This window comes from Mytilus trossulus, chromosome 1, assembly GCF_036588685.1.
Source record: "Mytilus trossulus isolate FHL-02 chromosome 1, PNRI_Mtr1.1.1.hap1, whole genome shotgun sequence".
Lineage (NCBI taxonomy): Eukaryota > Metazoa > Mollusca > Bivalvia > Mytilida > Mytilidae > Mytilus > Mytilus trossulus.
Window position 1 is genome coordinate 62088655 of NC_086373.1, and position 12992 is coordinate 62101646.

At 32.5% G+C, this 12992-nt stretch overlaps 1 protein-coding gene across 2 annotated transcripts; it reads left to right on the forward strand.

The window, feature by feature from the left end:
* Nucleotides 1-5031: 5031 nt before the first annotated feature.
* LOC134709336 (uncharacterized) lies at nt 5032-10237 on the forward strand. 2 transcript variants are annotated; one of them, XM_063569514.1, is made up of 2 exons: nt 5032-5178; nt 9090-10237. In XM_063569514.1, exon 2 carries the CDS (start codon nt 9102-9104, stop codon nt 10023-10025), a length of 924 nt encoding a protein of 307 aa, XP_063425584.1. In that variant the 5' UTR covers nt 5032-5178; nt 9090-9101; the 3' UTR covers nt 10026-10237. The 2 variants fall into 2 exon arrangements, with proteins under 2 accessions (XP_063425584.1, XP_063425575.1); XM_063569505.1 differs by lacking the exon at nt 5032-5178 and adding an exon at nt 8259-8373.
* Nucleotides 10238-12992: the final 2755 nt, after the last annotated feature.

Consider the following 12992-nt stretch of genomic DNA (forward strand, 5'->3'; position numbering starts at 1 on the left):
TCTTACTTTGCTGAACATTATTGCTTTTCACAGTTTATCTCTATCTAAAATAATATTCAAGATAATAACCAAAAACAACAAAATGTCCTTAAAATTACCAATTCAGGGGCAGCAACCTAACAACGGAATGTCAGATTCATCTGAAAATTTCAGAGCAGATAGATCTTAACCTGATTAACAATATTACCCCTTGTCAGATTTGCCCTAAATGCTTTGGTTTTTGAGTTATAAGCCAAAAACTGCATTTTACCCCTATGTTCTATTTATAGCCATGGCGGCCATCTTGGTTAGTTGGCGAGGTCACCGGACACAATTTTTAAACTAGATACCCCAATGATGATTGTGGCCAAGTTTGGTTAAATTTGGCCTAGTAGTTTCAGAGGAGAAGATTTTTGTAAAAGTTAACGCCGGACGCAGGACGACGACGACGACGACGGACGACGACGGACGCCGGACGCCAAGTGATGAGAAAAGCTCACTTGGCCCTTCGGGCCAGGTGAGCTAAAAAGTAATATAAGGGCCTCAAAAGCAGGAGAAGGCACAATGTCATGCAAAATTTAAAAAAAACGTCATTCTTTTTTCTTTATCTTGCCGACAGACTTAAATTCAACTGTCATCATATGATATTTCATATTATTTATATTGACAGCAGAAATAGCAGGCTAGACGAATGCGTTCCACAGACCCCTTTACGTATTATCCCTTGAGTATCCTTATTATCTAATTGCCATGCATATATGGGTGGTAAACTAATTAATACAACGAAAATCACACTCAAATCAAATGTTATGGTGTTGCCCTCATATAGAATTCAGTCTGCCTCATTGATCATAGAGTGTTGGTTACTTAAGTTCAGTGGTACATATTTCGTGCATATTGAGAGAAAAAATTCTACCATAAATGTTCCAATGAGACAAATCTCTCGTCCAAGTCACAGTTTGTCAAAGTAAAACATTTATATTTAATTCCCTGGTTAGTCTTACTAGTTGTCGTGGTCTTGTTTCACTCCACTGGGTTTGTCACGGATTTCTTATTTCATCTTTAATTTCTCTCAATTATTCACTTTCTTACGCAAATGCATGCTATATCAAACCTTAAAACGAAGCTAAATAATAACACTTCAAAATAATTAAAGTGTTATTAAAACTTTAACAGTTTATTGTGAATTAAAATATTGACCACTTTAACAAATATTGATAAATGGTATATAAAATTATTATAAAGTGTGTTCAATAACATGGCTGTAGGTATTTTAAAAAGAATGAAAAACTTTTACCTTTTTTATGTTTCAAGTATACTGAGCGTATTTGTTTTTATTTAGATTTACGTCTACTTGTCCATTAAGCCATGCTTGTTTAAAGTCATAAGAAACCTCAAATTTAAAAAAAAATGGATAGTTTTCATTATACAACTTATGTACATGTACCTTTTTTTGATGAAAATTCTTTAATTTGTCCACATTTAGAAGAAGTTAACTTATTGTTGATTGCTTGCTTCCAGGAAGCAATTTACCGACATATTTTCCGTATGCATAGTGACCTGAGCGTAACCCTCCTCGTAAAAATCCGGTGATCGCAATACGCATGGATCTGTCATTAAAATAAACAATTATCTGATTGTACATGTTAAACACGTGCTCAATACCCATTTTTGCGATTTGTTTACCATAAGGTGACAATCGGTAAACTTTGGCTTCAAAACACGGCATTTAATGAGCAGCCATAATTGTTAAATCATAACAGACATATCTAGAGAAAACAAAATTGACGATTATACGATGTATTTGCATAAAAAATGATAAAATCGTGCACAGAGTACTAAGTTTATCATCTATACATCAATTGCACATCGTCCGGTTAAAGCCGTCATTTTTATTCCCAATTCGCTTTCCCATTTATGTATTTATACGACATTACACATGCATGTGGTCAATTAATATTTTCGGTTTCAATCTATTTCCCTGATTGTCGCTTAAACTCTCTGGACTTAAAATGGACTAATATAACGTTTTAGAGTAAAACAATTAAAACATTTTCATATCTTGAATATGCATGAACTATCATCCGCCGGACGGCAATGGCCTAGATATTTAACATTTTTCAACTGTGGAATTTCGAAAACCGGAGAAACAGTTTATCTTATCAAATAACTGAGGACCTCTTATATACGACAAGCTATGTAAACCTCTTTGCAAAAACAGTCATAATAATTAGTTATCAAAGGTACCAGGATTATAATTTAGTACGCCAGACGCGCGTTTCGTCTACATAAGACTCACCAGTGACGCTCAAATCAAAATATTTATAAAGCCAAACAAGTATAAAGTTGAAGAGCATTGAGGATCCAAAATTCCAAAAAGTTGTGCCAAATACTGCAAAGGTAATCTATACCTGGGATAAGAAAATTCTTAGTTTTTCGAAAATTTAAAGTTTTGTAAACGGAAAATTTAAAAATGACCACATTATTGATATTCATGTCAACACAGAACTACTGGGCTGGTGATACCCTCGGGTACGAAACGTCCACCAGCAGTGGCATCGTCCCAGTGGTGTAAATAGTTATCAAAGGTACCAGGATTATAATTTAGTACGCCAGACGCGCGTTTCGTCTACATAAGACTCACCAGTGACGCTCAAATCAAAATATTTATAAAGCCAAACAAGTATAAAGTTGAAGAGCATTGAGGATCCAAAATTCCAAAAAGTTGTGCCAAATACTGCTAAGGTAATCTATACCTGGGATAAGAAAATTCTTAGTTTTTCGAAAATTTAAAGTTTTGTAAACGGAAAATTTAAAAATGACCACATTATTGATATTCATGTCAACACAGAACTACTGGGCTGGTGATACCCTCGGGTACGAAACTTCCACCAGCAGTGGCATCGTCCCAGTGGTGTAAATAGTTATCAAAGGTACCAGGATTATAATTTAGTACGCCAGACGCGCGTTTCGTCTACATAAGACTCACCAGTGACGCTCAAATCAAAATATTTATAAAGCCAAACAAGTATAAAGTTGAAGAGCATTGAGGATCCAAAATTCCAAAAAGTTGTGCCAAATACTGCTAAGGTAATCTATACCTGGGATAAGAAAATTCTAAGTTTTTCAAAAATTTAAAGTTTTGTAAACGGAAAATTTAAAAATGACCACATTATTGATATTCATGTCAACACAGAACTACTGGGCTGGTGATACCCTCGGGGACGAAACGTCCACCAGCAGTGGCATCGACCCAGTGGTGTAAATAGTTATCAAAGGTACCAGGATTATAATTTAGTACGCCAGACGCGCGTTTCGTCACATAAGACTCACCAGTGACGCTCAAATCAAAATATTTATAAAGCCAAACAAGTATAAAGTTGAAGAGCATTGAGGATCCAAAATTCCAAAAAGTTGTGCCAAATACTGCTAAGGTAATCTATACCTGGGATAAGAAAATTCTTAGTTTTTCGAAAATTTAAAGTTTTGTAAACGGAAAATTTAAAAATGACCACATTATTGATATTCATGTCAAAACAGAACTACTGGGCTGGTGATACCCTCAGGGACGAAACGTCCACCAGCAGTGGCATCGACCCAGTGGTGTAAATAGTTATCAAAGGTACCAGGGTTATAATTTAGTACGCCAGACGCGCGTTTCGTCTTCATTAAACTCATCAGTGACGCTCAAATCAAAATATTTATAAAGCCAAACAAGTATAAAGTTGAAGAGCATTGAGGATCCAAAATTCCAAAAAGTTGTGCCAAATACTGTTAAGGTAATCTATACCTGGGATAAGAAAATTCTTAGTTTTTCGAAAATTTAAAGTTTTGTAAAGGGAAAATTTAAAAAATGACCACATTATTGATATTCATGTCAACACAGAAGTGTTGACTACTAGGCTGGTGATACCCTCGGGGACGAAACGTCCACCAGCAGTGGCATCGACCCAGTGGTGTAAATAGTTATCAAAGGTACCAGGATTATAATTTAGTACGCCAGACGCGCGTTTCGTCTACATAAGACTCACCAGTGACGCTCAAATCAAAATATGTATAAAGCCAAACAAGTATAAAGTTGAAGAGCATTGAGGATCCAAAATTCCAAAAAGTTGTGCCAAATAACAACGATGAAGCTTAAAGCTAAGACCAGATTTCAAAAATAAATAGATCACTAAACTCAGCTGCATAAATATTCTAACAGAAATCATATTGAAAGTCAGTGACCTGATAGAATGGTCAAATTGATTGTATTTCCATTTGAAAATGATGACCTGAATCAAAATATCTGCCTTTCGACATACCTATTTGCCTAGAGTTTGGTGCTTATTCATAGCAAGCGTACACTTTTACAGCGTGAAAGCTCTTGATATTTGTTTTTGACCTTTAGTTAGATGTTTAATAATTAAATTTTATCCATGTATAATAGCAGAAAATGCACAAGCGATGATTTTAAACATCTGATCAATGAACAGCTTTAGAAAGATAATTATGCACTGAAACACCAGAAAATTCATCTAAATCCTCTGAATCAACATTCATTCCCATTGATTATCCTTAATGTCATCTTATTTGCTTATACATTTAGTATCCATATTTTTATAGATAGGTAATTACTGTTCCAGTGGTCTACATTTTCAGAAAAATCTAAAATATATTATTTTTAATTTTGTTTTGTAATATGACAATACATCTATAATAGAGGCAATACACATTTAATTTGTCCCTAGCGTGGTCTATTTAAATACACTGATCGACACTTAACTATACTATGATAAATGAACTTTTTATTAAACTGATTAAAAATAAAGATAGCCAGACAATAAAATGTTAAAACCCCGATGACATATTTTTCTGAAAATGACAAATAATTTCTCTGTCAATATAAGCTTATTAACTAAAAGATACTCTTTAAAAGTCTACATAGACAATTTTCGGATCGTTTTTTAAACTTATATTTCAATATTTTTTTATAAATTAAGACGATTATGGCAATTTTCTTTCAACGACAAGGGTACCTTGAAATCGCTTGATCTATTGGTATTTTTCTGACTAAAGTGAAAGGAAAGCGGGGAAAGATACGACAAGAGATAAAAACGCCACAATAACAGAAATTTTTGTTCGTATATTGTACATGTATCAACAACAAAAGCCTGTTTTGGATATCTTTTTGTTTAGATGCAATTAGTTCTACTTGAGGTAAATAATTAAGTTACCTTTTCTCATTAACAGTATAACTTTTTAAGCCTATCTTTTTACCAAGTCACGTAAATGGGTTTCTTACACGAGAAAGAATCTGCGTTTTTCTTAGATATAAATCAACATCGTCGATAATTCGTGATATTTATTGATATTTGTAGTTAGTTTAATTGTACAAAAAATAAACATTACGATGGATATCTTCACAGTATTTTGTCTGATAATAAATCGAGGTAAGTCGTAAGTTTCTGAATAAGATTTTGATTTTTGAATTTTGAATATTAGTTAAGACTTTTTAAATGCGTGCGGGGATACTTGTGTTCAATTCACATATCATGTAAACATTTGAAAAACTTTCAAAATTTGATTTGAGTAACAATGTACATGTATCTCTCTGGTATTCTAACAATAAGTTTAATGCAATGCACAACAGAGGAATGTGTATTGCTCATATAAATTCTTCCATAAAACACACAAATATATCATTCCATTACTTGGATACACGGATAACGTATATAGAAATTGGGTATAATTGAATTCACTTGTCCAAATATAAAAAAAGAAGATGTGGTATGATGCCAATGAGATAACTATCCACAAAAGACCAAAATGACACAAACATAAACAATTATAGGTCACCGTACGGCCTTCAACAATGAGCAAAGCCCATACCGCATATAGTCAGCTATAAAAGGCCCCGATAAGACAATGTAAAACAATTCAAACGAGAAAACTAACGGCCTTATTTATGTAAAAAAAATGAACGAATAACAAATGTGTAACACATAAACAAACGACAACCAAGTCCATTTGTCTCAACTCGGCCGATTCCGTAACCTCGTCTAAAAAGATAGAAGGATAGTAGCAGATTTTACCGAGGATTGCCGAATGGTTCAAAGTAGTATGCATAGTTGTCGTTGGTTGCTGTCTGTCAAATTTATTTCTTGTTTTTAATGATTTATTTTTTCGCATTTACATCTTATTATTACTTTTTCTGCTTATACTATGCAGTATGGGTTTTGTTCATTCTTTAAGATGGATTCTGACCTGTAGATTTTTATTCAATCCTGGTCCTTTGGTCGTTGATAGTTGACTTAATCAGTCAATTAAAATGTCAGTAAAAGTAGCGAAAATTGTTAAACATATTTTGTTCCACCTGGAATATATTTCTATAAACCCCTTCAGATTATTTTTAAAATGGTAATGGTTTTGTAGCTGAAAACCGTTCCAATAAGAATAAAACAATTTTAATATGAGGTCACCAGATTCTCCTATGTTCCTTTCAAACATGTGTAACTCTCCCTTATAAATTTTACCAAAAGCAACCTATAAAGTGGATAAAAGGCTTCCAACGGTAATTACCCATTTCGGGTTTCGTCACATTTTGCATTTTTGTGGATCTTGTATGGTTGAAAATATTTTTATTTTGTTGTTTTTTCCATCTGTCATAGTTTCCGGTTTAATTGTCAAAACTATAATAATAAAACATTAGTCTAGAATCGTAATTTAAGGGCATTCAATCCTTAAGAAGTCATCCGCAGGTTTCTTCCATGAAATGAGGGCGTTAATTTTATTTTTGTAGATCTAGTATAGTCCGCCAACAGTTTCAACAGTCGTTTGCATGATTCCGAGATATATTTTTTTCCCGCAATATGCATAGAAAAAAAACCAAAATTCCTCCTATTCAATCGCATTTTTGAATGTTTCGTCATTTAAATAAGGTATACTTTAAATTAATATACATTTTCAGCTGCTCTGGTGGCTATTTAAATCATAGTTAGGGTCATAAACTTTACTTTTAAATTTCATTACTTCCAGTGATATATTGTTTTACCTAGTATTTCTTTTTTGTCAAAGATAATTTTTCTCATGTATAAAAAAGAAGATTTGGTATGATTGCCAATGAGACAACTCTTCCGAAGAGACTAAACGACACAGAACAACAATAAGCAAAGCCCATACCACATAATCCGCTATATAAGGCACCGAAATGACATATGTAAAACAATTCAAACAAGAAAATTAACGGCCTAATAAATTAACGGCCTAATTCATGTACAAAAAAAATAACGAAAAATAAAGATGTAACACAGCAAAAAAAAGACAACCACTGAATTTAAGTCTCCTGCTTTGTGATAGGCATTTACATGCAGAGAGTGTCGTGGTTTTAAACTTGTTAGCGGGATCCCAACCCTCCCCCTAACCTGGGACAGTGGTGTCAATAATCAGTTGAAAACTTTTTAACTCATCAGATACAAATAAAAATACAAAATACACAGAGTGGACGTGGATGGGTACTTTTACATCCCAAAAACAAAAAGACACTAATATAAAATTAGTATACATATATGAGATTACTCGCAATTACTGACAGCTAGTGCAAAGTTAAAAACAACTAATAAAAATACACTGTTAAGTGCTATGGGAATAGCTTTGTCAAAGAATTACACTAAGTCTACTGTGCCTTAGGTTAAGCAAGGAACATAATTTTTTTCGTACTAAAACGTCAGTATTTGATAGCACCGCTGATAAGCTACTGCAACAGTAACTAATTTAATAGTAAGAAGTGATGCCGGCAATTTTAAAGTAAAATTTACGAGGTTTTCAACAAGTTGATTTGATAAAAAAAAAAATGTATGCCAACCTTTTCAATATGTGACTGGAGCAATATGGTACTACAAACACGAATACATTTAATTAGGTATCATTTTTTTCATATCTGGTTTCAATTATTTCAAAATATTTTTTTCTCAACAATACTTTTAAATTTTTTAACGACATATATAGATTGTTCTTCATGAAAGCTAAAATACTTTTTTTAAATCCTTGGCATTGTGGTCCTTCTTAATTAAAGTGTGAATAGCTTTCTTAAGTGGATACACGGATAACGAACTATTTAAATGAATTTGTCATTATTTGAGTTAGCTATAGTATTTTTATTTCTTCTTAAGAAATAATTTTAAAATGAAAATTGCCAAATTGAAGAGAACTTAAATCTCAAATCAAAATAAGCAAGGTCAAACTTTAAATACCATCTTGATTTTCAGTTCATTAACTAATAATTTGAAATCATTTTTATACTTGAGAACATTTCAAGGCTTATTTTGAAGTATCTGCATGCCATGATATTCGGTTTTAATATTTTTCTAAATTGGAATTTTATCAAATAAGAAATGGACATCTCAACATCAAACGGTAAGGATTTCACTTATATAATATACTAAGTATTAAAAAATATAGATTATTAGGAAGTAAAACCAGTCTCTGTGTTATGTTTAGGTGACACTTTTCATACATTAGAACACGTTCTTAGCTGTTCATATTTTTTTTTCGGAAGGAAATCATTGTTCTCGAATTTCCACTATCATTTTGACTGGTATACTTCATTGTTTTATATTATGGAATATTTTTAAATCATAAACAATTATATAATAGATAAGTGAAAATATAACAATACATGTACACAATATATAAATTATGTACTCATAAATTGTGTACAAAACAATAATAAAGGATATCTTTTATAGGAAATATTTATAGAGTATATATTTACAAATTTTCCTTTTTTTTCAATATTGGTGTTGTTTTGTACGCTTTAACGTGGTATATATACACAAACAAAAGCATTTAAAAATCATTAGTTGGTTTTATGCTTATTACTAGTAAAGTATCAGCCTTTCATGCCATTTGTTTTCTCGTTTGAATTGTCTTACATTCTTCATTTCGGAGATTTTTACAATAGCATACAATAAAATATGAGTTTTGCTCATTATTGATGGCCATACTGTGACCTATAGTTGTTAACATTTAGGTCATTTAGTCAAATTAGTGAAATGTTATTTCATTGGCAATCTTACCACATACATTCGCTTCTATATTTTGTTATTCTACATTTTTTTTGTGTGTTTCAGATTACTTAAAAGATGCCAGAACTGGCACCATGTTGTCAATCATTCTCTGAAGGGATTCAGTATTCCAAACCAGAAACAGCAAACTTAACTAAACAAAAAATGGACCACGAGAGGTGGAGATATGAAAATGCTGTTCATAAAATAGACATAAATTCTAAAATTGCAGAAGAAATTTGTTCTAAAAATGTACAACAGGCTAAAGACGACCACTTAAAAACTTTAGCATACGCTCGGGTATATCAACTTCATAGTTTTGATAAATATGATCCATTCAAAGACGATCCTCTAGAAGGAAAAGCCAAACGTAGGAAGCGGAAAAGGAAACAAAAACCTAGACCAAATACTTTCCAGACAATTGCAAATCCGGAAAAGGATGACCCGGAAACATTACTTTCTCTTTCACCTCAACGCAGCACTCTAACACTTGCTGCACTGAATAGAACTTTTCCTCAAATTTCAACAATGGAACCAGTAGAAAAAGAAACGGACAATAAAAGTTTGAGTAACTCACATTACAATGCTCTTTGTCTTTGGAAAAGTGCTACTAAGAAACTGTTTATGAAAGAGAAAAAAGTCAAAGCTCATAAAGAGCCTCAACTTACAATGAAAGCAAAGGCTAAACTGGAGGTTGAGAGGCCACAACGAAAGAACATATTCCCCGGGGAGTGCAAAACACAGGCTGCTCTAAGGAGATTCATGGAACATGAGACAGAACTAGTTATGCAAGAAATGACAGCACCGAAGCATAAAAAGGATGAGAGTTTTAGGAAAATGGTAGAAAGAGCACAACTACCAGACATCATTCGGAGAGATAAATCGTTTTCTGCAATAGTTAAGGACTTTAAAACGTACAAAGAGGAGAAAGAAGAACGAAGGCACAGGAAAATGATTGAATATGTGACACATCACTTCAATCAAAATTCTATACTACATTAAAAATCCGAAATATTTCTTAGGAATTAAAACACTTGTTTTTTTAACTACACTTAGCTTCCTTGTATTGATTACTTACATTTAAATTATGTTTTCATTTATCGTTTCAAATGATGTTTAATTATAATTTGAAGACATTAAAACATGTATTTTAACTTATGTGTATAACAAAACTGGAAACTTTTACAGCAATACTAATAAATAATTAATCCACATTTAGTCATTTATCTTAAAAATACCTACCTGCAACTGTTGACGTCATTTTAAACATGTTTAAACTTGATAAATTTAAAGTTAATTACGTAAGAATTTCTACGATAGCTTCAAAAGCATTAAAAAACTTAAGTCCTTCTAAAGTGCCCCCCCCCCTTTTCCCCCTTCCCGGCTGGATTGAATTTTACAACAGACAAAAGGGACAATAAAGACTTGAATGTTTTGGTCATGTTTGTCATGCTCGTCTCGACAATGAAATAACAACAATTTAAAAGGTAAACCCTCTCTATTGAGGGTTTCATTTATTTCAATTCATAGTGAATTAAGCGAAATCTGTAAACTGATTCCGTAGAACAAAACCCCTGAAAATCTATATAAATATGAAATACAATGTACAAAAGTGTAAATAAATGTTCAAAAAATGGTTTACCGCTAAAATGTATGGACTTTTTTTAATTTTTATCTACTATACTAAGTCTTCTTATTTTGAAATTGGTTGCCGCACTTATTCTTAAAGATGAATTAACTGACTTTTAGCAGTGTGGAACACCAACAGATTTGCTATGCTATCATAAAAAATACAAAAGTTTTTTTTAAAATTTCGACTTGATGAACATGTAAAAATCTTAAAAACTCATGCCACCCTATTGCAAATACATTTTCTGCTGTAAGACAACGGTTCGTAAGTGATAAATCAAACGACTATATATGCTGCACCATTCTTAACTTAAACTTGTATTTATGTTATTGAGAAACATACTATCCACACTGATCTGTGTCCACACTTGTTATGTTATGGAAATATTCGTTGGTAAGATTTTATAAATAAACAGGAATTCATTGAAACACATTGTAGCAGATTTTGGGTTAAGAACTGAAGGCCAATTATGTTAAATTTAAGAGATACTAATTTAATTGAGTCGACGTATTCATTTTCTCAAAACGCAGGAGCTTCAAACTATTACAAAATCGACTCAAATTCAACTATTTTATATACAACCACTTAGTCTATGAATTATATAGCATATCTTTATAGAATTTTGAATCAATTGTTTATATTTATCATAAATTTCAAGAACTTTATATGAGTTTCATTATCTGAAGATTTCTTTTACGATTTTCACATGATGTGAATGCTTCTGACAGCACCATGTGGTATACAGTGAATACGTTTTAGCCAATAGTAAAAAAACGATAAATGTTAAATAAAAATGTAGCCTCTCTGTGGACATTCACGTTTAAGGTTAAAAGGTGACGATATTTTATAAATCTAAGAATCTTGTTTATACTTTTTCTGTTTTCTTACCAGATGTTTAATTTACGCAGAGGTATTCCAGTCGATCTTCTATAGAAACTGCCAATGCATACCAGGACAACTATAAAATTGGTGTTTTTTTTGTATTTTCAAAACTAAAGATATTTGAAAGGATTTTAGCTGACGTTAATGGATATTTCACCTGAGAATCATCTTTTAGTTTCTCGGACTAAAACAATCTGAAATTAAGGTTATGGCGTATTATAACCATCAACTATAACACTATAAAAAGAAGATGTGGTATGATTGCCAATGAGACAACTATCCACAAAAGACCAAAATGACACAAACATTAACAACTATAGGTCACCGTACGGACTTCAACAATGAGCAAAGCCCATACCGCATAGTCAGCTATAAAAGGCCCCGATAAGACAATGTAAAACAATTCAAACGAGAAAACTAAGGGCCTTATTTATGTAAAAAAAAAATGAACGAAAAAACAAATATGTAACACATAAACAAACGAAAACCACTGAATTACAGGCTCCTGACTTGGGCATGCACATAATGATAAATAATGTGGCGGGGTTAAACATGTTAGCGGGATCCCAACCCTCCCCTAACCTGGGACAGTGGTGTAACAGTACAACATAAGAACGAACTATAAAAATCAGTTAAAAAGGCTTAACTCATCAGATAGAAAAAAATAACACTAACATGCAACAAACAAGATCGGTCGTTTACGAGACCTGAAGCCTTAATGAAATATGTAATATTAGGTTCCCGCCATTAAATAGGGACGATCTTTAAGATTTTTGGGAGATGGAGGAGGTGTTGGATTGAACATTTATTATCATCTGTTGTCACTAATTTTTCGCGCGCGATTAAATATTTTTCAGGCTTTAATTTTGTACACAAATTTTTTTTCTGCATTTTGTGTTGCGGAATATTCATTTTCATCCGGTCTTATGCAAGACTTTTTTTTTAGCTCTGACCAGGCCAGTGCATTAACTTTTTTAATCCTCACCCCTGAAATCCTTACGATTATCCCTTAAATGTAAGAAAAATGAAAATGGATAACCAATTGCCTTATTAAAGCTATATGTATCAATTCATTCAAGAAAAAATAAAATGACAAAGAGACGGGTATGTATTGACAAATGAACAACAAATCGCTGTCTCGAAAGACGATTGAACGAATGTTGAAAGGTTCTTTATCGTCAATCGTACGCGTGATACGTCCATTTTCTGCTCTCGAATCAAATGAGCCTTAAAATTTTATCTTCATTCGTTACATCGTATTGTTAGCTACAGCTACCGTCAAACGGAGTAGATATAGTCTCGGTTTTTTTATATAGATTAGACCGTTGGTTTTCCCGTTTGAATGGTTTTACACTAGCAATTTTGGGGCCCTTTATAGCTTGTTGTTCGGTGTGAGCCAAGGCTCCGTGTTGAAGGCCGTACATTGACCTATAATGGTTTACTTTTTTAAAATTGTT

Coding starts and splice junctions, on each gene's coding strand:
- LOC134709336 (XM_063569514.1), top strand. CDS start 9,102: ATGCCAGAACTGGCACCATGTTGTCAATCATTCTCTGAAGGGATTCAG.